This window comes from Lonchura striata, chromosome 3 (genome assembly GCF_046129695.1).
Source record: "Lonchura striata isolate bLonStr1 chromosome 3, bLonStr1.mat, whole genome shotgun sequence".
Lineage (NCBI taxonomy): Eukaryota > Metazoa > Chordata > Aves > Passeriformes > Estrildidae > Lonchura > Lonchura striata.
The window spans coordinates 42,719,622-42,744,020 of NC_134605.1; the positions used below are offsets into that span (position 1 = coordinate 42,719,622).

At 38.6% G+C, this 24,399-nt stretch overlaps 2 protein-coding genes across 3 annotated transcripts in view; one reads left to right on the plus strand and one right to left on the minus strand.

Annotated features, from left to right (window-relative positions):
• Positions 1–709: 709 nt before the first annotated feature.
• On the minus strand, positions 710–16,297 carry ARV1 (ARV1 fatty acid homeostasis modulator). Its single transcript, XM_021527156.2, is given in 7 exon segments — positions 710–3,034; positions 3,521–3,745; positions 4,938–5,091; positions 6,748–6,867; positions 15,961–16,079; positions 16,082–16,261; positions 16,264–16,297. Coding segments are annotated over 7 exon segments (939 nt in total). The 3' UTR covers positions 710–2,927.
• Positions 16,296–24,399, plus strand: part of TTC13 (tetratricopeptide repeat domain 13) — a 39,666-nt gene continuing 31,562 nt past the window's right edge. The window contains exons 1-3 of one of the 2 annotated variants that reach the window (XM_031504327.2): positions 16,296–16,494; positions 20,138–20,232; positions 22,886–22,961. In XM_031504327.2, coding sequence (XP_031360187.1) covers positions 16,296–16,494; positions 20,138–20,232; positions 22,886–22,961 — 370 coding nt within the window. Of the gene's footprint in view, positions 16,495–20,137; positions 20,233–20,599; positions 22,962–24,399 lie in introns of those variants that run through there. The other variant, XM_077782104.1, reaches the window with a different exon arrangement.

A 24,399-nucleotide genomic window follows, 5' to 3' on the forward strand; every position in this document is an offset into this window, starting at 1 on the left:
AGGTTACTGGTATATTTTCTAGGGAAACCCATAGACTTTACTGCTTGGAAAACATCTTTTGCTATGTTATGCTGTCACTTAGACTATTACAAAAAAGTCTGCAAATAATACTACTCTTTTTTCATGTTCATAATTTGTAAACTTGGTAGAATGTTTTTATATTTGCTTAATGATATAAACATCTATACTGCATATTTTCTTACATATTTTTCTCAAGATGCTATCTCCTTAGTTTTTATTGCCATCTTAATTTTGTAGAAGTCTGCCAGACTCCTACTTTCTCTTTTAACTCTCCTTAGCTTTTACTGTAATTCTCAAATTTTGCATACACTAATTTCTAATTACTTGCTACATGGCCTAAGGACCCACAGGAGTTCCCAGCTCCCACTGTGCAATCACTAAGCCATTGCTCAATCCAAGTCTCAGTAATACCCCTGGTTTTTCTGTGCATTTCATGCAACACAGTTCTGAATTTGCTCCACAGGCCACAATACCCCTTCTGATTCCAAGCAAAACTCAAAAGAGTTTGAGTTTCTATAGGTTCACTCCCAGGCTGCTGTATTTTTAACTCAAATAAATCCTCTCCTATAACTTAATGAAACAGATTATGATACCCAGAAAGAGCTATTTGCCATCCATCTTCCAGCACAGGTAACTGTTTCATTACAAAAAGTTGATGGAAAAAAAGAGACGTTCAAAAGACAATAAAGAGTAAAAGCAAGAGAGATGTGATGGTTTTAAACAGACAGAAGCTTAAAATAGTCTTGGTTCTCTCTGAAGCACCATATGCTTTCAAAAGCATAAAAATTGCACTAATCTGCACCCCCCCCTCCCCAGTGGGTGTCCTTAAGCTCTGCCTAGATTTATGAAATGTTAGTGTATTTGTCATGTTAGTTTCGGTAAAGGAGTAACTTTAACACCAAGCAATGCTGAATGCCCTACATTATTAATGATGCCTCTGAAGACTGAGAACCTGTACCACACCTGCTTTTGTTCCACAGCTCTGTCACTTTTAATTGTCTTCTTTTGCTTCAAAGTTGTGTAAGGGCAGTGGTGACTCCTGGCAGCATTACAAAGTGCATAACTGATATATGTCAGTGTATGTGACACAATAGGTAAACACTGCTTCTTTCAGAATGCGTTCGTGTCCATTCTAGGTGTTCTGAAAAAAAACCTCAGAAAATACCTGAAATCAGTTTTTACAAATTCAAAATAAAGTTTAATTTAAGACTAGCCTCAAATAAAATTTATATACATTGTATTTACAATTTTGCCGCTGACAACATCATGTTTACATATAATAACCTGCATTAGTTACACTGAAATGGGCTCCACTCAGCCTTTAGATTGAAACCACTGCCTGTGCCAGTGTGAATATCAGATGCCCACCAAAGCTGCTCTGTCACTCCCCAGTCAGGCACTAGAGAGAAAACAAAAGGAAAGGCCCACGGGTTGAGATAAGAATGGAGAGAGTTTAGTCACCAGTTACTGTCTTGGACAAAGCAGACTTGACTTGAGGAAATTAATTAATTACCAATCAAATTAAGAGTCTCACGTACATTAAAAAGTTACAATTTTGGGTTTTTTGCTTTCTCTGACATGCTTAGGAAGTTGCAAAATGTAACACAACAAAAGGGCTGTCAGCCTTTGATTTAGTAAAAGAGAATCAGCAACCGTTTGCTTTTCTGATCAAGTAACTTGCATAGCATGGGCAGTTCCATCAGACAAACACATTTGATGTCTTTTGTGTTCATAATCTAGACTTACTCTAAACCTGTTGGGAATTAACTTGAAAATGTTGCAAAATGTTTTTTGATTCATTCTGGAAAACACAGACATGAGACAGCATCTGAGGAAAACAAAGAATGGAAGCAATCCCTATGGACAGTAAGGCCTTCCAGAACTCAATCAGGAGAGTAAAATATTGGATGGAATGAATGGAAACTGGTCTGCACAAAAGTGGGTTTGTGCCCTTTTTACTGTCTTGTGGAGTCTGATTCTGTCAGTTCCTTTGTGGGCTACTTAGCCCTCCTTTTGCCTGCTGAGGAAGAAGGTCCAGAATGTCTACAAATGTTTCTTCATTAATTTAGGCATAAACATTTTTGTTTGTTTGTTAATTTTTAAACTACTACTCTATTGAATAGCCTCATGTTTCAATTTTTGTTTCCATTAAATGAACAGCCAGATGAGGACTGGGTGTGAGGGATGTGACTTAAATGCAGAAGAAGCAGTATCCCTAAGAGCCCTGCATGTTGGGGGTCAGTCCCTTCACTCTCTTCAGCTTTCAGAACAAAGCAGCATTTATGAGATCACACAAAATTTCAAGTATTTATGAGATCGCCTAGAATTTCAAGCCAGTTTAAAATGATCATTGCTAGAGATTACTCTAGAACTAGATACTTTATTAATTTGGATTGTTACACAAACATTCCAGAGAATGCAGCTTGGTATTCCCACTGTAGTTTCACTCTGGAATACTTGCTTTTTCTCTAATAAACTATTTGCAAATATTCACTTTTCTCTTTGAAAATCTGGTTTTGCGGAAATATAAATTTTGGCTTTTACATTTTTCCACTGACTCCCTTCCTCTTAAGGGAACAATTCATCCTCCTCTCTCTGCCAAAATGCACTGATTGGTAGCAGGGCTAGGTTTTTTTAGTGTACCTTTCTTCTTACAGCCACAGCTATGCAGCCAGATTTATAAAACTGTTAGGATAGTGAGACATTCATATTTTTAATGGGAAAATAAACAACCTAAGGCTGAAGTTTTATGGCTCAGCACAGTAAATAGCCAAACCTGCAATGCTTTTTTGTTATCTATCACCTTCTTTATCCCTATGAAAACAGGGCTTTTGTAGCCTGCTGGCAGAGATCATTCCTAGAAAATGATCATCATGTTGTTAGTATTTCTTCACTGGGCTGACATTTCAAACATCCCATCCCATTTTCTGGAACAAGCAGACCACACCATCTTCCAAAATTAATCCAAAGAAGATGGCAAACCAAGGGAGTATTCGGTTCAAGTTCAATGTAACTGCAAAAAAAGCCAGAACAAATTTATCATGTACCATTTAAAATCATAGAAATCATATGAGAATTCATATTAATTTGCGTGTATTAGAAATCACACAAATTTGTTAAACCACTATATTACAAAGACATTAATAAAATTAATATGAAATTTTCATTTTTCAGAAACCCAAAAGAAATCTATTTTTTATGTTTTAATGATCCATGAGTTGCCTCAAATTGTAACAGATGGATCTGGTGGATATAATACCATATATACAAAGAGATAATGGTGAGATAAGAGGTACTTTCTTTCTTCCTTTTAGAATTTTTTTTTTGTTTCAATCACTTTCTATTAAAGTTTAAGGAACACAGTTTTAAACTAGAGCTATTTCATTCATGTATCTGATACAGATTTAAAACATAACAATAATAATTACTTCTGTAACATCAACAGTCTTTCACAAATATTCTATACACATAATGCAGTATATAAAATGCAAAAATGTACCTCTAATTGCCTGAGAGTTTGATATCAAGACAAATACTTTTATAAATGCAAGGCACAAAGGCGTGTAGTCGTGCTCCCAAATAACAGCTGGAATTAGCAGGAGCTTTCCATAGGTGGACAACAGCAGTGCTTTGAGAAGTAAGATGAAGTCAGACTTTGTTTTCAGCATCTCAGGTGTCATCCACCACAAGGTAATAAAAATGCCAATGAAAAATGAAGTTTGCTCTGAAAGGAGATAAGAGGCATTGGAAAGTAAGAACAAAATGCCAAAAATCAAGTCCAGATCTTACTGAATTTAAGTGACATGTTCCAATTACATGTCCCAAATGCAATGGAGTCACATTTTAAAAGCTACAGGCAAATACAAATGTTCTCTATCTCCTGTGTTCATTTTAATATCCAAATATTTCTTAAACCAATTCAGTATCACGACATTCAGAGTAATTCTATCACAGGATTCTATCTAGAGAATTATAATATTTGTGATTTCTGACTCCATATAGCAGAGGAAGTTAAGCACAAGAACCTCTCACTTTCATTTTTTAGCAACAAGAGAGGAGTTTTTTTCAGCTGTCTGTTAGGCTGTAAAACAAAATCAATCCTTCTTTGCAAAAGGTCACCAGAAATGAACCCTTTTCATCCAGCATGAGAAAGAACACCAAGCTACCAGACTTTTTTTGACACCACTCCTGTGATATGCTGGAATTAATGCAAATGTCAAAGAAACTCCCACAATAATTGTAATAGATGAGTCACTACTGAAAAATCAGCTCAATATTTTTACTGACATTATAAAAACCTACTTAAAACAACATTAGACAATAAAGGATTTAAATTAAGCTCTGAATGTGTAAGAAAAATATTGGTTTTAGTCTGCAAGTTTGATTAAAACACTATCACATCTGAAGAAGTATGATAAAAAATGTTTTAACCAGCATAGAACAAAACCACTCCCCTGCCTTCAAGTGCAGTCTTAGAGCACAGAAGTATTTACTCTTTATTGTGGATTACACTGGTCTGTATTTGTTCAAAAAAACCAACCTCAAGCAGATACTAAAGTAAACAATTGGGAATAGCTGTATCACCTTAATGAATAATAAACCTTGAAGTCAACAGAAACATGGAATAAGGCTGAACTCTACACTGATCTTCAAACTATGTCAAGAGATATGAGGCAAAAATTTCTGAATATGGCCGCTTTTCAGTCTCTTCATATCTCATGCTGATCGTATCAGTCTGAACTGTCATTAGGACCAAAACAGGCATTTGCATTAAATGCAGGCAAGTTAGAGAGTATGTGTGTAATTGTGTAACCATACTGGGTTGGACATCACATCCATTCTGTATCAATTTTTGCAGCATGGGCTTGAAGTTCTTCAATGCTTAAAGAATATATAATATAAATCACCAATCTTACCTAAAGAAGCTATGCCAAACATTCTATAAAAATCCCATTCTTTGGCATATCTGATTAAGTCATCAGGATCTGTATTTTGGCTTGAATCCTGTAGTTGCAACCACCTGAGATAAGCTTCACAGAGCAAACAAAATATGCAGAGCTTCCCATGAATCTGGTAAATGAAAGAATAATAAAAGTAGTAGTATTAAATCAGCACAAATTAAAGCCTTAGCAATAAATCAGTATTTAAAATACATCTAAACACCTCTACACAAACACTGCAGGTGTGTTATTTTTCTTTAGTATATAAGCAAAATTACTTCTGTTGAGCCACTAGATTAGCACATCATCCTTTTAACATCTGTTGACATGGTAGTCAAATTACAACACGCACAAAACTGCATGAACAGTTCTGTATAGAAGAGGGTATATAACTGTGGTTAAGGCCTGATCTATACTATTAAAATTGGGAAGGCTATTTGGCTAGGAATGAAAAACCAAAATTGTGCCATTGCCAGCACAGAATTATACTATCTAAAATTTCTGTTCAAGGGCAACTACTCCATTCAGCAAACTGGTTTAAGTGGCTTTGTTTCTCTTTTTCCCTGGGACAATCTCCATTACAAGAAACTGGTAGTGTAGTTATACCAAAATATTTCTTAGCTCATATAAGGGTAAGGCACCAAAAATAAAGGGAGCAATATAACCAAACAAAACTATTTAAAATATCTTCTGAACTGTTGTCAAAATCATGTTGTGAGGGCCAACAGTTAGCATGTTTCCACAATATACAGTCTACAAGGCAGTGCATATATGAGGTGATTTCTGGTCTTATACAGATTTAAACAAGCCATAACAATTTCTGTGCTGGATTCTACTTTTTCCATTGGAGGCAAGTTATGCCAACTGCACATACATGCACAGACTTTGCCAGTTTAAAATTCAACTCAATTTATTTTAATAGATGAACTTTTCACAGACAGTCCTCGCAGAAGCCTCACAGGAAACATCATTACCAATCTCTAGGAGCTAACTTAATTAAAAAACTATTGAAAGATGAAACAAGTGTATTTATTCTACACTGCTTAAAATGAACTGGCTAAGAGGTACCAACATGAACATACATACTTATGTTTAGAGATTTCACTCTAGATCAGCTTCCCTCTCCTGGGAAATCTGTCCTTAGAGTAAAAATATGCAATACTAAAACATTACACTTCTACACTCCAGGCTGGCCAGCCCAACTAAGTAATTCTGCATCAACCACACTTCAAGGGAAAGCCACCATTTTTTGCTCTGGTTTTGAGGGCATGGTTAATTACACAGAAAGAAATTTATGAGAAATTAGTACAGTAAGTTTAACTGGCACAGTATTGTTAATTTGATATGTTATATTCCTACTGTTCATTTGAAAAATAATTGTTTCCAACAGAAATTCAATTTGAAAATTAATCTGCAATTAGGTCTTTCTCCTACAGTGGAATTTAGCACATCGTACTTTTAGCACCAATTAACGTGATAGGCAGGTTAGAGATTAGGTAGAAAACTGCATGAACAGTTCTTTGTAGCTCCTCTTTAACATGTAAGATGACTTTGTATTTGTTGGTACTGCAGCATCACTTCTGTGAAGACAGAAGGTGTCTGAGTAACAGTGGGAGCTTGAGATTCCATGTGTTCTATTCATGATATAACTGGTTCAGCTTGCTGAAATCTGTAGAAGTGCAGGAGATGAACAGTCTTTAAAGTTTTATAACTATTACAACAGACTTACCAAACCAAAATACATTTTTAACAAAAAAACCCTCAAGGTAGGAACATAGCAACTTACATTTATCTTTGTATTGAAAAGAATGTGCCTGTATGCTTGTGCTTTGCATAAAACAGCATTAATCAAGATGATAACAGGATCATACTCAATGTATTTATCCACAGGTTTCTGGCAGGATTTCTGAAAATCACAAAATAAGAACAATTAGGGAAAAAAAAAAAGGAAAGTTTATAAAATTTTTCTCTGATCTTAGTACAACTGGATAAATACAAATTAGCAATTCAATTATTATTAGTTTTTCCCTAATGTCATCTTCATTTTCAATACAGTTTTAATCCACCCAGAAAAATTGCTTCTTCTCCCTTGACACTACACTTGACACACAGAGTTCCCTTATAAAATAGAAAGATTTATTACTGAGTTTTACAGGGTTTGGATTAAGGTCAATAATGAAATATGCAGGAATGGACTTAGTTACCATTTTGTGCTCTACAGATGCAAAAAACTAAGCTACTTTTCTAAGACTCAAGAAACGCACCAGTATTATCCTAAAGGTTAACTGATCATGGCTCATCTACTGCATATTTTATTTGTGTTCTTTTGAGTATATTTTAGAAATAAAATTATTTTATTCTATCACTTTTTTATTTTCAGAGATGCTTTATCCTCCTATCCTACCTTTTTCTTCATTTCAAGGAGACAGTAAATGTTTCTTGCTGTTGCATTATTCTTCCCTACTGTTAAATTGTCTGTCTGTTTCAACCAGTTTTCCATCATTAAGCAAACACCAATACATTCAGAATACTGATAATGTAGTTTTCACACAGATCCACAGCCAAAGAGTCAGTTGCCACTAAACAGTGGTAGGACACTAAAACATCACTTTTCCAACACACCTGCTGGTTCTGCTAGAGAGGCTATTTCACCCAGACCACTGGGAACTGCTGGTCATCAATCTCCTCTAGCTCTATTGATTTACCTGCCTGGCTGATCACTCCTTGATTTGAGTTAGTGCTAATAAAAGGCTGTTGCACTGTGAGCAGGAGGGTTAAGTAATCTCACAAAAGGCTCATCTAGTGGACCTAAGGAGGAAGTAAATTCTAGCAGAGAGCTGAAGAGCAGCAGAGGAGCAGCAGCCACCACTTCAGCCCGAACAAGTGCACTTGCAAAAGGGTGCTCTCCTGCAGGCCAGCTTTCTCCTGCTGCCAGACTAATCCTCCAGTCTGGCTACTTGGTTCCTCCAAGCTGTCCTCAGTTATCTTGGTCCCCTAGGCCTTCACATTAGCTGCCATGCTGAGAACACAACAGTCACAGAAATTGTCTCTATTTCAGTTATAATGAGCGCATGGTGGTGCACTGCCAGAAGAGAAATGTTGGCACACCACTTTCTAAAATGCTGCAACACTCAAAAACGCAGCATCTCGCAGACAACACACACCTACAGACAAACTCCCAGGACGGAACACATGGGTTTCTCAATTTCTTCTGTCATAAAAAGACCAACTAAGTTCCACACTGCTACTCACTCACCCTGCAATAGGATGAGGAGGAGACTCAGAATGTTAAACCCATGGGTGGTGAAAAGAATATTTTCATAATTGAAATAAAGAAAAATGTAATAATAATAGTAATGAAATGGAAGATAATAATAGAGAGATGAAACAAGAGCTGCACAATGTGATTTCTCATCACACGCTGGCCAATGCCCATTCCATCCCTGAGCAGTGATCAGCCCCTCCTAGCCACCTCTCCCAGTTCATTTACTGGGCATGACACTCTATGGGGTATGGAGTATCCCTTTGGCCAGTTTGGGTCAACTCTCCTGGCTGTGCTTCCTCCCAGCTCCTTGTGCTCCTGCTGGCTGGCAGAGCATGGGAAGCTGAAAAGCCCTTGACTTGGGGTGAGCACTAATAGCAGCAACTAAAACATCAGTGTGTTATCAACATTATTCTCATGCTGAATCCAAAACACAGCACTCTACCAGCTACTAGGCATAAAATTAAATCAACCAAAACTAGGACAGTGTCCAAAGTTAACACTCCCTTGGTATTTAACAGAATTATTTTTGTTGAATCTGAGAATGCAGAATTTCACCAGCAAATTGACTCAGAAGTCCAACATCAATGTCAAGAAAAGCATCTGAACAAATACATAAACTGAATACAGGGTCTAGGGAATGCTGCAATCTCTAATCAGGGTTTGGTCCAGCCTAAGGAAAAACTCAACTAATTTCAGTAAGTCAACATGGTGTATGACAGTATACAAGTTAGAGGTAATGAATTAAAAAACTCCCTCAATTAACCAAGAGTTTGATAAATCTAAAAATAAAATGAATTAGATGGAAAAAGGGCATAACACAAGACCACACTTGTAAGATTTAGTAGAGTGAAAAAGAAATTGCTGCTTTAATTAGAGGCAGTGTCTTGCTGAATTTCTTTCTACTTAAAAATCATAAACATATTCTTATAGGTAGTAATTTGCATATGTCAAATCTCTGGGTTGATGTAGCATCAGACAAGTGCAATTTTTTTAGTAGGTTTATTCACACAAGCACTGGACAAAGTAGGATTATTCAACACAATGGGTGTCATAAAGGTCAAACGAAGAGTATCCTACATATACCCAGTTTTATTATGCTCTCAAATTCTTCTACGTCAGAACAGTTTCTGACCAGGACCAAAAATCTTTCTGAGTAAAGAATGGTATTTTCAATCAGAGGATCCCAATCAAATACTGATCAAAAAATTTGCAATTAAGAGGTATTGAAAAATTTTCACTTACAGCTGAAATGATTTTTAGACAATGAGAATTTATCAGACCAACCATCCAGGCAAAACCAACAAATCAGAAATTTACTGCAGAGACTGCTGCAAATGAATATACAAACAGTGGCATCTTCTGCCCCACAGCTTCTGGCAGTCAAATACCAAACCTTCTCTGCAGCTGTGAAAATTATGTTGAATTTAGTATTTTTGTCTTCTAGAGCTAGATGACAGCCCTGTTCTTAATATATTTTATATTCCTAAGATACTTTATTTATGAGTCTCTGTTGCAAGAAGGAAAAATTCCCTGTGCTTACCAAGCAAGTGACCTAGCCAGTGTGAGTTCACCCAGGGATTTGTGAGACCTACAAACCACCTTTGCTGCAAAAGACTTGCGTGTGCACTGCTACAGACTAATTGGCTGATGGTTGCTGTAACATTAGTATACTACAGAACTAATATGCCCTCTAGGAAGAATTTTTTTTCCATACTTGGCTATTTCATTATTTTTTCCAGCTATATTACTAAAACATCTGACACCAACCTCAAATTGGAAGGAAGGAAACCTGTGAGTAAAGCCCGACTTCAGCAAAAACAGTGCAAGCAAGGACTGATGCAGTTTAAGTACAGGTTTCACCAGATAGTTTCAGCTAGTTAAAGGGATGTAACTTTGAGGATCCTGATAATCACTAACACTTGGAGAGAAGATTAGTATGAGCACTCAGCTATGGAGAACTGCTTGCACACTTACTTTTAAGATTTTAGTCAGGCAGTTTAACTACAATCCTGGTGCCCATGTCTAGTTCCCCACTGCTGTTCTGCACAGCTCTAGTCAGTGGCCTGGGTAGAATGCATGAAGAAGGCACATCTTTAACATACCCGAGCTTTTTCATCTTCTTTGGACTTTCTCAAAGATGTGCCTTAGGTATCACAAAAGCAGGAGAAAGAGGTAACTGGATTTCTCTACACTTTCAGCCATTTTTCAACTTGTGCCTTAAATATGTAATTGGCATCAGAAATAAGTAACTGGTCTTTTTTTCTTGAAAAAATAGAGACTAGTTTGATTAAAAGATACTTTCAGATTACGTTGCAAAAGAAAAAAGTCAAGCTTCACACCATAAATTCTATTTACACATCTTCTGATTTGGTAAATTTAAGGAACATTATGAATGTTTGATAGTGACATACGAAAGTCCAACAGATACTGTGCTCCCCTAAAAAAGGATAAGTTAAAAGTATATCAATATTCCAGCAAATTTAAATGGCTATTACTTTAAGAACTCTTTGACTAATCAAATATTTAGGAAGATTTGACTATGCTTGTTGTTTTTTAAAGAAACTCTTCCACTTTCATAACTTAGAAGTTTGCTTAGTTATCTTTAAAAAATTTAAAACCAATTAGCAAAGGCAAATTAAAAAAAAACGAAAACTTCAGAAGTGACCATCTTCTTGATAATGTAGTACATGAGATTCTTCTTGATCAAAGCAATCCAAAACATTTAAGGAAAGTAACATACATTTTAAAGTCTCAGTTGTATTAAATATGACCAAAAAAAAGCACTGATATGTTAATTCAAACTTCACATTTATCAGCCTTTTATAAATCATTACTCAAAAGACATAACTCTTGCTTTGTTCATCAAAGATATTCAACTTGAAACAGTGTTCACAAATGTGTGCTTAATACAATGCAGTATACAATTATTTGAGAAAACACCTTCTGTCCCTGAAGGATAAGGTTTCTAAAGTATATGAACATTACTTTTTTTGATTAATCTCTCTAATTTTAAAACATTATTTATTTTTAAATAAAAATATTTTGGGATGGGGTTTGTGGAAAGTAAAAGAATTCTTGAAGAGGAAGCCATAGGACATGATAGAAAGTAAAAATACACACTGAAGAATAAAGCTTCATCCTGATTTAAAACTACCATGAAAACCACATCAGGAATACATTTGCAAATCTCTGGGCATTAGAAAATTATATATACCTTTCTCCAGGGTTTGGAGTTTGGCAAAATTAAGATACAATTTTTTGCTGGACTACACATACAGCAAATTGTAACAACATTTACATAGCTTCCATGTGAACAGGGGCCCATTTGCATAAGTTCTTAGGAAAATTAAAGGCTCTTGTGAGAGTGCCCTTAATCCCAATTGCACCCTCAAATAATAAAACACATTAGCTGTGCTGCTTTCAGAAATGGATTCTTTATTAGGGATAGAGCCAAGTGTCACAGCAGACTGAAAAACAAAACAGCCCAGTTTCAGATGCATTCAGTTTCAGGAAGCAAATTAAAAATATTGTTTTTCCAGTAGTGAGTTGGCCTGTAAATAGTTACATAAAATTAGCATATGTTATTTTCCAGGATGATCTTTGTACTCTTGACAGATTCTTTTCCATATCACATAAATGATTTGCATTCAAAGCAAGGTCTCTCTGCCTTGTTGCAAAAAAAAAAAAAAAAGCTTTTCAATTATTTTTTAATTGCAGAACAGCTAAATGAAGTGTGCACTGCTCAGGCAATTTGGCTTTCTTATTACAAAACACAAGGGGGATCCTGACTGTGCTCTATATATTGCAATAAGTAATTTCCTTTGTTATAGTCTGGTGGTCTGGAGCATTTTTAACATTTTATTTTTAAACGTAACAACATATATGAAATTGAAAACCAAATTTTAAAAATGTTTGCATGCTTTTCCTTCTACTTCTGAATAAGTAGTTTGCTGATTTCTTTCTGTATTCATTACACTTTGCAGAGTTTATTTCAGGTTAGCCAAACGTGTTCCCACTCCACACCCCAGAATTATTACTGGAGTAGCAGTGTTATTTGAACAGTATTTTTTCCTGACTGTTCTTAATCGTTAGTTTGTAATATATTCAGTAAAGATTTGCTGTATTTTTTAGAGATCAATTAAATTTTAAGGGTCTTAAAATAATTACCAAAAACCTGCTCTAGAAGGAGCCACCTAGGCTTACTTTCATCATCACTTTGTCTCTGGGAATAGGAACACATCAGCACATCCACAGATCAGGACTAAACCCAGACCCAGGAGATGCAAAGTGAGTGCCAAATGTCACCTGCACTGGATGGAATCTTAACATGCCCAAGATTCCACACCCTCCCCTGTTGTTCCTCACTAATCCCACTGAACAAAAACCATATTGAAGAAGTCCAACTTTCTCTTGTAATACAACTTCCACAGCTCAGTATCTGCAGGATGAGAAAATGGTTCATCCACTAAAAGTGAATCTCCAGCAAGAAGGAATGTGCAATGCCAGAGGTCTAGGCTAGGCTTAGGCTGAAAATGGTCTTAATTAAGCAAAACAGATTCAAAAAGAACTTGATGGCACTTAGCCACCTTGCACAGTTATTAAAAAAAGCATGACCTTTCCAACCCAAGTGTACTGTATGGACTTCTATGTTTTATAGAAGAAAGTTGCTTTAGTTCCTTCAGCATCCATTGCAAATTTATTCCCGGGGTGGATAATAACATTTGTGAGGTCTTTAATGCTTGCCCACATTAAAATTACAATATGGAGTTCAAAGAAACTTTTAATTGTATTAAGAGCAGTAACTAAACTTAAGCAACATTAGGCTGAATTTCCAGAACTCTAATATTGTGGGCTGGAAACGCATGTTCCTTAATGGAAGCTTTTAGTATTTGCCTCTTAAAAAAATTCACTCTCTTCAACAAATTAATAACAGAATACAAAATCATAGTATTTTGCTTATGCATTCAAATTTAAATCTTTCATGTCAAAATCACATCCAGATCAGGTTAAACACATCCTAAAATAAATGCAGGGCTAGACAGAAGTTGCTGCTGGGAGAACTTAGCTTCTTCAACCTTGAGATAATGTTCCAAGAAGTGCTGAATGACAGGGCCGTCCTGAGAATGGCAAAGACCTTTTTGATGCAGATTTCTTAATGTATCAAGGACACCTTTAAAATAGTATTGGGGAAAGTCTGTAGGTCAATATGAAACAGTGATGATCCTGACAATGTTCGGCTTGTTCCCAGTTTTCTGGGACCCTCTATTTTACTTACAATATGTAACAAATGTTGGAGTTGTTGTCTGTTTTTTTTTTTTTTCCTTAAGGTGCCAGTATTTCCAGGTACAACTTGAAAATGGGAATGAAACACAAATGCTTCTTAACAAAAAAAAAAAAAATCTAGATGATGCCCATTGGCCTCACTTTGAGTATCAATATACAATCTTTCTATTAATTTTTTACTTCTATTTTAATGCTACAGTGGATTACTCAATGCTCTCATTCCACAAAGACAACTGAAAAATGTTCTCAGGCTGAGTGATCACTTTCAAATCTCACCTGACCTTCAATTTTTCTTAAATACCTTCAGCTTTTCTTAAGTTTTCAGAGGACTACACTCTATGTTTTATGCATAACTGATATAAATGATGTTTTACACTGATAAGTGGGGTCTTCATATATTTTTAAGTGAAGACTTCTAAGCTATCATTATTTTCATGTTTGATCTTCAAGAAGTTTCATAACATTGACACACTCCTATCACTACTCATGGAAGTCTGTGAAGGGTATTAAAGGACACTCAGTACTTGACTATTTTTCATTGTCAGCAGCATGATGAACAACTTTCAAGGTCTCTGACCAGAGCACAGCTTTGTGTGCATGGAATAGAACGCCTGTATAGAGTTGGTACAGTGACAAAACTATCCTTGCAAATTAAAAAGTAAACCAAGCATTGCTCTATTGGAAACCATGAGGCCTTGGGAGCTGGAGACATGAGTACGGCTTTCCTGCCATCCAGAGATAAACCCAAAGTCACATCAGTTCAACTGAAAGAATCTTTTGATCTTGGCAATCTTTCAGCATTCTCATCTCCACTTTATGTGCCATGAACTAACAAGTCTCCAGCTCTCAGCACTGCCTGAGTGGCCAGAAATTGAGGGAAAGTTTTTTGACGATACAACATGTGCCACGTAAGAGCAACTAGAACTGAAACTGAACCATGATGACACAACATAGCCAGAGGAAACAAACTGGCATGAGTCAGTGAAAAATGGTACAGATCTGGGCCTGCATGGCGAAAGGTGGACAGAATTCCAAATTGCTAGGAATGTGTGATTCTTTGCTCTTCCTTTTACTCAGTTCTTTACTCTTTTTATATGAGTTTAGCATTTGTCATGCATACAGCAACTGGGACTTAAGTCTTTGTTCTGTGTGGCATGCCACAATTCCAATAGACCAGGATCTTTGGTCCTCAAATGGTTAAATGCCAAGGGGAATGAGTGATATCTACTGGCTCCAAGGTTGCCTTAAATCTGTTTATCAGCACCAGATTAATAAGCAAGAGGAAGTTGTAGACTTCAATGAGGTCTCCCCTCAGCCTCCCCTTCTCCCAGCTGGATATGCCAAGTGACCTCTGCTGCTCCTCATAGGGCTTCCTCTCTGCACCCTTCACCAACTTTGTCATCCTCCTTCAGATGCTCTCCAATAGCTTTACATCTGTCTTACTCTGCTTTGCCCAAAACTGCCCCCAGCACTCGAGGTGAGGCCACCCCAGCTCAGAGCAGAGCAGGACAATCCCCTCCCTTGCCTGGCTGGTGATGCTGTGCCTGATGCCCCTCAGGCCAGGGTTGGCTCTCCTGGCTACCAGGGCACTGCAGGCTCATGCTCAACTTGCCATTGACCAGGACCCACATCCCTTTAAATAATCATCACTCAGACCCTGACATTTAGGTCCAGTGGCATGGGCGCCGTGTTCAACCATGGAGCCACGTTCAGATCTGCCCTTCAGCAGGAGCCAGGCCGAGCACACACAGCAGCAGACGCACTGCACTGCCCTGCACAGAAGCACACAGGCCACTCACGACAGCTGCACCACACAGGTGCACTCAAGGAACGGGAGGAAATGACACTGGGAAGCAGAGCAGACAGAAAACCTGCAGAAACACAGAATGGGTCAGGCTGGAAGGGACCACAGAGGGTCATCTGGTCCAAGCTCCCTGCTCAAGCAGGGCCATCCTAAAGCACGTGGCATAGGATTGAGGCCAGGTGGTTCTTGAACATCTCCAGTGAGGGCGACTCCACAACCTCCCTGGACAATCTCTTCCAGTGCCTGGTCACCTGCACAGTGAAGAGTTTCTTCCTCATATCCAGGTGGAATTTCCTGTGCATCGGTATCTGCCCATTGCATCTCATCCTATTGCTTGGCACCACTGAGAAGAGCCTGGCTCCATCCTCATGACACCCTCCCTTCAGCTATTTGTACACATGGATGAGTCCCCCCTCTTAGCCGTCTCTTCTCGAGGCTGAACAGGCCCAACTCTCTCAGCCTGTCCTCACAGGACACCCGGATTCAGGGAAAGCGGCCACAGCGCGCGGGCCCGGCCCGAGCCCGGCAGCAGGGGGCGCTCCAAGGGGCTCAGAGCCCGCGTGCCACCGGGCCCACTGCCACGTGCGTCAAAGCTTCCCACGTGCATTCCTGGCCTCCCCCTCCCACTGCTCTCCGCCGCGACTCACGCAGATAGAGATACGGAGCACCCCGCGCTGGTAGTCCCGGTACAGCTCCGTCGCCTCCTCGTTGCACTCGATACAGCGATAGGCGCCGAGCGCCGCCATGGCGCGCGGGAGCACGCCCACCCTGTCAGTGCTTCCACACCGCCTCCTCGTTTCCGCGTTCGGGAGCGCCGCATAGTGGGACCGCGCCGCGCTGCATCCCGGGAGGTGTAGTTTTCCTGGCGCTGCCGTACGCCCGACTGCGCCGGCGGAGAACTCCATGTCCCAGGGGGCAGTGCGAGGGCGGCCCCGTGGGAGGGGCGGCGGGGCACCCCGTGTTCCCGGCTGAGGAGGCGCACATGCGCGCCGTGAAGATGGCACCTGCCGGCGCGCTGGCGCGCGGTCCGTGGGTGCCGCTGGCCGCGCTGGCCCTGCTGGCCCGGGCCGCGCTCGCCCTCACCGAGCGCTACCCGGCGCTGTCCCTGTTCCAGCAGGAGCGGCACCGGCAGCGCCACGGCCCGGCGGGGGAGTGGGCGGAGCAGTACTCAGCCGAGTGCGGTGAGCAGGGGCGTCGCCGCGGTGACCGTCCGCGCCCCGGGGCGGCGGCGCGGGGCCGCTGGAGCGGCGGGCGGGGGCGGCGGTGCCGGCGGCGGGCCCGGGGCGGCGGTGCCGGCGGCCCCTCGTTCGTGCGCGGCAGCGCCGAGCCCGCCGTGCCCTTGTGTGGCGCGGAGCCGCCGAGGCTGTGGCGGCGAGCCGAGGAAAAACTCTCACGCCTGGGACGGGCAAACCTTAGGTGCCACACGGGAGGATCCCTGCTGCCCTGCTCACCGCCCGAGCCCAGCAGCTGGACTCTGCCTGCTTTTTAATTCCTGCGCTCAGTAGGATGGGGATATGCCCACACTCCGTGCTGATATTGCTGAATTTCTCAGTACAAGCAGCTGCTGGAGAGGGTCCAGGGGTCTGGAACGTCTCTCACGAAGAGAGACTGTGGGAGCTGGGCCTGTTTAGCCTATAGAAAATAGGAGTGAGAGGGAATCTCATTAGGGTATATAAATATGTCAAAGGCAGGTGTCAAGAGTGTGGTGCCAGACTTTTTAGTGATGCCCAGAGACAGGATGAGGAGCAATGGCCACAAACTAAAATACGACAAATTCTTTAGCTTGAGGAAGAATCACTTTGTATAAAGGTGTCAGAGCACTTGGAACAGGCTGCCCAGAGAGCTTGTGGATTTTCCCTATCTGGAGACATTCAAAACCCACCTGGATGTGTTTTTGTGTCACCTGCTCGAGGTGACCTTGGAGGAGCGTTGGACTTCATAGGTCTCTTCCAACTCTATCAGTTCCGTGTTTCCGTTTCCGAGATGTGGCTTGATTTAATTTCAGCTACAGTTATATCTGCTTTACTGGTGACCTGGATGCTTCTCTTTATGGTGCCAAGTTTGGGTAGCAGATCTTCTGCTATTTTTCAGGTTAATTGGTGTTTTGTAATACAGGCATAGTTAAAACTATTTTTATCTGCTTGGATACCTTTTGTGTTTGGATCGTGTGGCTTAATATATTATGATTGTTGATCTTGAGCATGGTGTGAATGGGACATACAAAAATGCCAGTCTGAATCACAATGTGAGCATAATACAGATGAAGAAAAAGGTCTGTCAGTTGCTGGGAATGTGATACTAAATTGTGTATAAGAGAATAACCAGTGATGTGTCATGACATCTTAGCTGTCAGCATGGTTTTGTGATTTTTTTCTGCCCTTTATTTCATAAAGCCTGTACTTGTATCAACAATTCCTGTCCTCCCTAACAACTAATATAAAACTAGAATAATCTATTTGAATAATAGATGTTGTGGAAATAACTTCTTACAAGTTTCCTGCACTTGGGTTTTTACTTTCTGCCCTCCCTTGGGTATGTGCTTTTGTCTTCACATTATAAAGTTCTTTGGTTGATTTTTATCACCTTTTTGTGTGTGTGTGTGACCACAGTGGCTGAGAGCCATAGTATGTAAACATGAAATCAGATCGTGAAAGTTATCTCAGGTAACCATTGCTACAAATTATTCAAGCTTAAGCATAAAACGAGGAGACTTTCACCCAGTGCTGAGATAAAAATCTGTATACCCTACAAGTTAATAAATGGCAAAGCGCTTGATTACATCTGTTACTAGACCTGACATGAATGATTGACTCAAGGTACTCCTTCAGAGGTGGAATTGGAAGATTAGATTTTGATTTAATGGCGGATGTTGTTTTAAAGAAACCAGTGTAACTAGGATTGATACAAAGAATTGTGCTTGAATCATCAGGTATCTCAGGTACCTTGCATGCACTGGTAGTAAGATAGGCCTGACTTACAGAACATACTTTCAAATAGCTGTGTAGCAATTCACTCCTTGCTGTTTGTGTTTGGACTAAATGAATTGCCAATTGAAAAATTCCCTTAAGCTATCGGTCTTTGTTTTAGTACAACCTGCACAGAAGCTGAGATTTTTTTTTTTGTCTCAAATAGTCTTCCCTGTAGCCTGCTACAAGGTCCAAAGTACTTTCTCTGGTTGGTGTTTCTGAAAATGAAGAAAACTTCATTTTCATGAAGTTGTTAGTGTGGTTCAATTTTGATTGTGTCTGTCTTGCAGACAAAGGCAGATCTATTTCTCCATGTGAGAAAGCAGTTTGTTGCCCTGAGAACTGCAAGATTTGAGGGGCCTTTCCCTGCTGTAGCTTGTATCAAGCTTGTGGCTTGGCTGTCTTATTCTCTACCACCTTACAAAAAATTCTTTCACTAAATCCTTGCTGTTGTGAAGAAAATTATTCCAGAGGTAGGCCATGCCTGCGCCTCTTTGTTTTGATCTCTGAAGTGACAGTTTCTTGTTGAGTCTGCAGCCAAAACTCTTAAGTCACTGAATCACAAGCACCAACAGAAGGAAGTAACGTGCTAATAACGCTGGTATAGCACAGGAGTATTTGACCAATATGAAGAACAATGGGCAGTGATGAAACCTCATTCTGGCAGCGCTCTTTTTGGAAACTATGAGTGGTTTGCCACTGTTCTGACAGGACTGACTTTAAACTTTGAACTTCTGCTTTTTACCACCCTGGCTTTTGTTGTAAAATTTCTCCCACTGGTTATCATTTATGGCTCAACATAGATAGATCCAAGTTTCTATATTTAGGGAATTATTTTACATGCTGCTTTGAATTCTCTTTAGAAGAAGACTGTTTTTCTTTTTTAGCTCTGTGCTTGAGAGATAGGGAATTAATTAACTGCAATCCTTAAGAAGTCAAAATATAAGAGTGCATCCTGCCCCCATCTTTTCAAACTTACCAGCAAGTTTATATTTACAAACATCAAGGGAGATGATAAAATTTAGAATTTTGACATGGTTTCAAGGAGATAATGCTGTATATTTTTTTTTCTTGTTTATTCTTGAAACATTTAAAGATGATAGAAGTTTTAGGTTCCAAAGATTTGATAGTTAACAATTCTATTGGAATAGCAGTTAAAAGCATCATGTAGGGAAAGTAGTGGTTTCTGTAGTCTATCAATCTGAGAAGGTGTTGTTGCTTATTTAATTATTTATTTGATATTTTAAACTTTTTCTCTGCTATGTCAACAAGCTGTGTTTGACTTTTAGGAGAAATGAATCAGTCTTACGCTTTTTGAAATGACATTCTTAGTAGCTTACCTTTGTATATGTTCAGTCAGTTACAGTTCATTATTCTGGCTCCTTTTTACAGTCTTTATACCTCTGTTTTCTGCAGCTTTTCCCCTACCTCTTTATGGTCCATTCAATTTATTTCCCTCTCTGGGATTGGAATGATAATTTTATATGCTAATTTTTGGGTGAGAGAATGGAACCATAATGCTGAAAGAGGATGTGCCTACCCCAAGCTCTTGATATTTGCTTACAGCTTCCTCCTTTTTCACCTCTGCCCTATTTTTTTAGCACCTCTTTTTATTAATCTATTTCTAACCATAAGCATAAGTAGGGATAAAGCTAATTATATGAAGCTTTCATGTCAGCTGTTGCTTCCCTGGCTCTGTGCATGTAGTGCTATGGGCAGAAAGCACTTAATGAAAGTTCTTCCCCGTGGGATGCCCATTGGGGAAGCTGTTCAGCCAAACATGAGGAAATGTGAGATGTGATAATAGAACATACATGTAACTTTGGGTTCTGAAAGTATTTTCTCTCTCTTCTCGTAGATTCATCATTTTTGCACTTCCATGAATCAGATTGTGACATAGGAGGACCATCATCTTGTGAATCTATACTTTCCTTGAATACAGAAAAAATTCTGGTATGTTATCAAGAGTATAACATTTACTAGATTGTTGAAGTTACAGATAACTTCAGCTGCATAACCAGTTAGAATGAAGTTCAGGGAAATAAATGGAAATAGATCTGTTAATCAGTATGCATAGCTGCCCAGAAGGCTTAAATACAAATAAACTCAAATTGCCATTAGAAGTATTACTTTGTAGTAATCTGTGATGAGTCTTTAGGACTGTCAACTAACTGAATCAGATGAGCTAACCTCAGTTAATCAACCGATTAACTTTTTGTTTTGGGAGTGCAGGAGCTATACCTGAAAAAGATGCAGTAGTTTCTACCCAGATTAACTTCCTTGGGTTTACTGCAAAACGTGTAAAAGTAAGAGTAATGACTTCTAGTCTCTACAGAAGTAGTATTGTGCAAAGATAAGAGAGGCTTCAGACTGTGTTTCACTAAATGTGATACTGACCTGGCATGTGAAGAATATTCTAACAAAAGTAGAGTGGTTTTTCGTAGAGAGACATCAAGGGGATTATTTTGGAATTTGGGTTTTCTTGCAGACTACTCTTAGCCTTTTGAGAACAAGGATCTGATGTTGCATCTTCATCCAGTAGAGTACAGGTGTTGAAAATCTTAACATGATTTCCATGTGAATAACCAAAGTAGCTTTGGCAAATTTTTAGAAATTATTGGCTATGAGGGAATGCGTAAGCAATATTATGACTGGAAACAACTTCTCCAAAGTTGGGAATTAAAACTATTTTACTGCAAATCCACTAAGCCAGTTATTTAACTTGAATATTCTCCTTAGACTTCATCATATATGGGTCAGAAAATCTTTCTAGTCTAATCCAATAATACCAGCAATTCTTTCTAACACAGTGAAAAGTATAATTGTTGGTAAGAAATTTCCCTGTTAAAAAAAAACGAGACCAGTTGTTTAAAAGAGAGCAAGAATTAAACCTGTTGGGATGTGGTGCTATGATGAAAATTCTCCTATTTCTTGAAGACAGAGTGACTGACATTTTTTAGTGTGTAGAGTTGCAGGATGTTTAACCTGTACCTGAATTCAGAGTTTGTTGAGGAAGTATGAAAACAATTTTTCTGCCACCCCAACAGGTTCTGTTACTCTGTAATGACAAAAGAGGTGAGACAGTGGTACTTCTCTTGCTGTCACATGCAGCTCAGTAATCCATAGGAAATTATTGTAATGTATTGTGAGATTCTTCTGCTTGGGGCTTATTTTTCAATATCAGTGTGGGATCTTGCTGTATCTTGTCTTTGTCTGCAGACAGAGATGTGTAGATCTGTTTTTGTAAATCCACCAAGAAAGAGGTTGTTCTTCAGTAAAAAAGTTGTGGTGTTTTTCCTAATATTAAAACAATTATAGAAGAATAGTGTTTTGCAGAATTAAATGTTAAAGGTGATTACATGAAGGCCATTGGTGATACAAAAATGTTGTTTGTAAATGCATATGGATTGCAATGTACATTTAGCTTTCTACCCTGCTCATTTTTGTGCTGTTTTATTAATGGCTTTTCTCTATAAGGGAAATAACTGCCGCACTCTGTTACTGTAGAGGTGCAGATATAGATGGAGTAACAATTTTCAGTGCTATAGTATAATACAGAGCTCATACATTAACTTTTTATTGCAGTAAAAAATAAAAGGTTTGTAAAATCCATTTGCTAATCATTCATGCTCTCCAAAATACTCAAGCTCTTAGAGCAGGCAAAATTAGACACACAGGGCAATAATTGTGCAATGGAATTTGACAATTTTAAGTTTTGCACTTTGTAGATAAACTAAATGTCTGTGTTATGGACACAATTAATGTGTCTACTCTTGATTGGTCAGGCAAAACAACCTGGCACAGTAGTAGAAATGAGCTGTTTAGTTGAATTGAAAGAAGATAACTGAATGGAGAGATGTTATTTTTCTCCCTTCTTGTTTCCTAAAACAGTTTGAAAGACCTATTGATTTAAATTAACATTTTGTATTTTTCTAACATAAACTACTCTGGTAGGCTTACAGCTGTCTATGGAAAGTACTTGTGGAAGTAATCAGAGCTGAATATTTTTTACCTTTCTGAGGGGCTTGTCTTTGACAGTATTGGTTTCTATAGGTGCATTATTTAGGGAACAGACATCCTAGATAAGGCTACAGTTTGAACAAAGTGCATAACTGATAGAATGTCATTGTTGAAAGGACAGACTCTTTAGTATGGCATTGTAAATTTTAGCTTTTCTACATTGATGGAGTGATGCTCTTCTCAGTGTTTATTTTCTGTGTTGTACTCTTCCCTTTGCAGGAGACAAAGGAGTAATTATAGGGTGAACAGCATAAACTTTCATATGAAGTAAGGTGTCTTAAAAAGACCTGAAAACTTTACATTAAGCAAATGCAATACAGAAACATCAGTCACTTGTAAAATGCTGACTGTTCTTGCTGAGGTTTGGTTAACCTTACGTTAGAGCAGAAAACAGTAGCATCTGACTGAAGAGAAGCTTTTCTCCCTGTGGAAGACTAGGAATGAACTTGGTTTGACTTACCTTAGTGAAATCACATTTGTTTTAACTTTATGTTTTAAGGCATTCTCTTAAGGATTTAGGACATGGATTTTCTGTTAAATTCTGTGTTGTTGTTTGCTGAACACTTAAAAATGTGATGTTTTACAGAGTCAAGCAAAGTTGCTTGCTGAGCAAAAACGATTTCCATTTGCTACTGATAATGACAGCACAAATGAAGAATTGGGTAAGATGTTTTATATAAAGTTTGTGAAGGTGATTGATGTGCTAATTATTAACACTGAATGTTTTGAAAATTGATGATTGATGCGATGCATTAATTTCAAATTGATATTAATAAGTCTGGAAATACAGCAAGTTTTCTCTGGTTGTATAAAGCAAAGACTTATCTCAATTGTTAAAAACCTTTCCTACTTTCTTCACTAGAATTCTTCACCATGTCTGCTTAAGCAGATGTTCAAAAAGAATTCTGATGAAGTCCTTTTTAATATGCTTGGCTACTTCCTGTTTCCATTTTTCTGTGATTATTGATGACTAAAACTGTTCAAACATCCAGAAAATGTTACCAATGCAATATGATCTCCATGAAGCATAGATCTTGGATCTGTTTCCTGTCTCCACACTCCTCCCATCAAAACTTATATGCAGCAGGAAGACTTTCTGAATTATGTCCTAGGCTGTTACTTCAAGTTTTTTCAAAGCACACTCAGCACAAAAAAGTGGGGCCATTTCAAATAAATGAACAGGAAATACTTTAATCAAGGGACTCAAAAATGAAGTTATACTGCTTCCTCAAATAGAGGTATTATTACAAGGCAAGCAAAGAGATTGTTGAGAATGTGTGTCAAGGAAGGCAGCAGACCATCTTTTGTATAAGAGCAAAGGAAGATTTTATTCCCCTCTAATGAACTTAAAATAATTGAGAAGGTTTTTTTGGACATAGTTTCTGCCTTCATGAATTTACCCAGGAAAATTTGGGGGCTTAATATTTTTTCATATTCCTAGACTACCTAGCTGTGTTGATAGATCCTGCAAATACCAAACTTCTATTCAGATTAAAATATCTGATACTTTCAGTATATGTTCTGTAGACTTGGAATGCTATGCTGGAAGGTCTCTTTCCTCATGTTTGGCATGTAGGCTGGCAGCTATCTACCCACTTTAGTCCCAGGATGATGTGGTGTGAGGAACCTGGTTTCGTCCTTCTTGTTTGTGCATGTTGCTTTTAACTGTTCTGAGGAGAAGTAACACAGAATGTATGAGACCTTCTGAAGGAATGTTGGGACTGAAATACTTTGGATAATGGGCCATTGTTAACCATTAGATTTTTTTAATAATGAAGTACTTGTAGTTTTGTATTATTAAAGATTAAAAAATCAAAAAGATACTATGTAAAAAGAAGCTGGTACTGTATCAGCTACTAGCTGTCAGCCACTTGCCAAAGTTTTACAGACAATTCACAGTTCAGTTTGGCTTTTTGCAAAGTGTCTTGTAGAAATTAAATACAGTCATTAACAGCAAGACAATCAAGTGACAATGTAAATCTTGGTGATCTTGCGCCCTCCACATTTTTCCTTAACACTGGAATGGTTGAGTTGACTTTATTTTATGTTCCATCTTTTCTGTGTTCTGGGATTGGAACCCTAAAGATGATACTAATAACT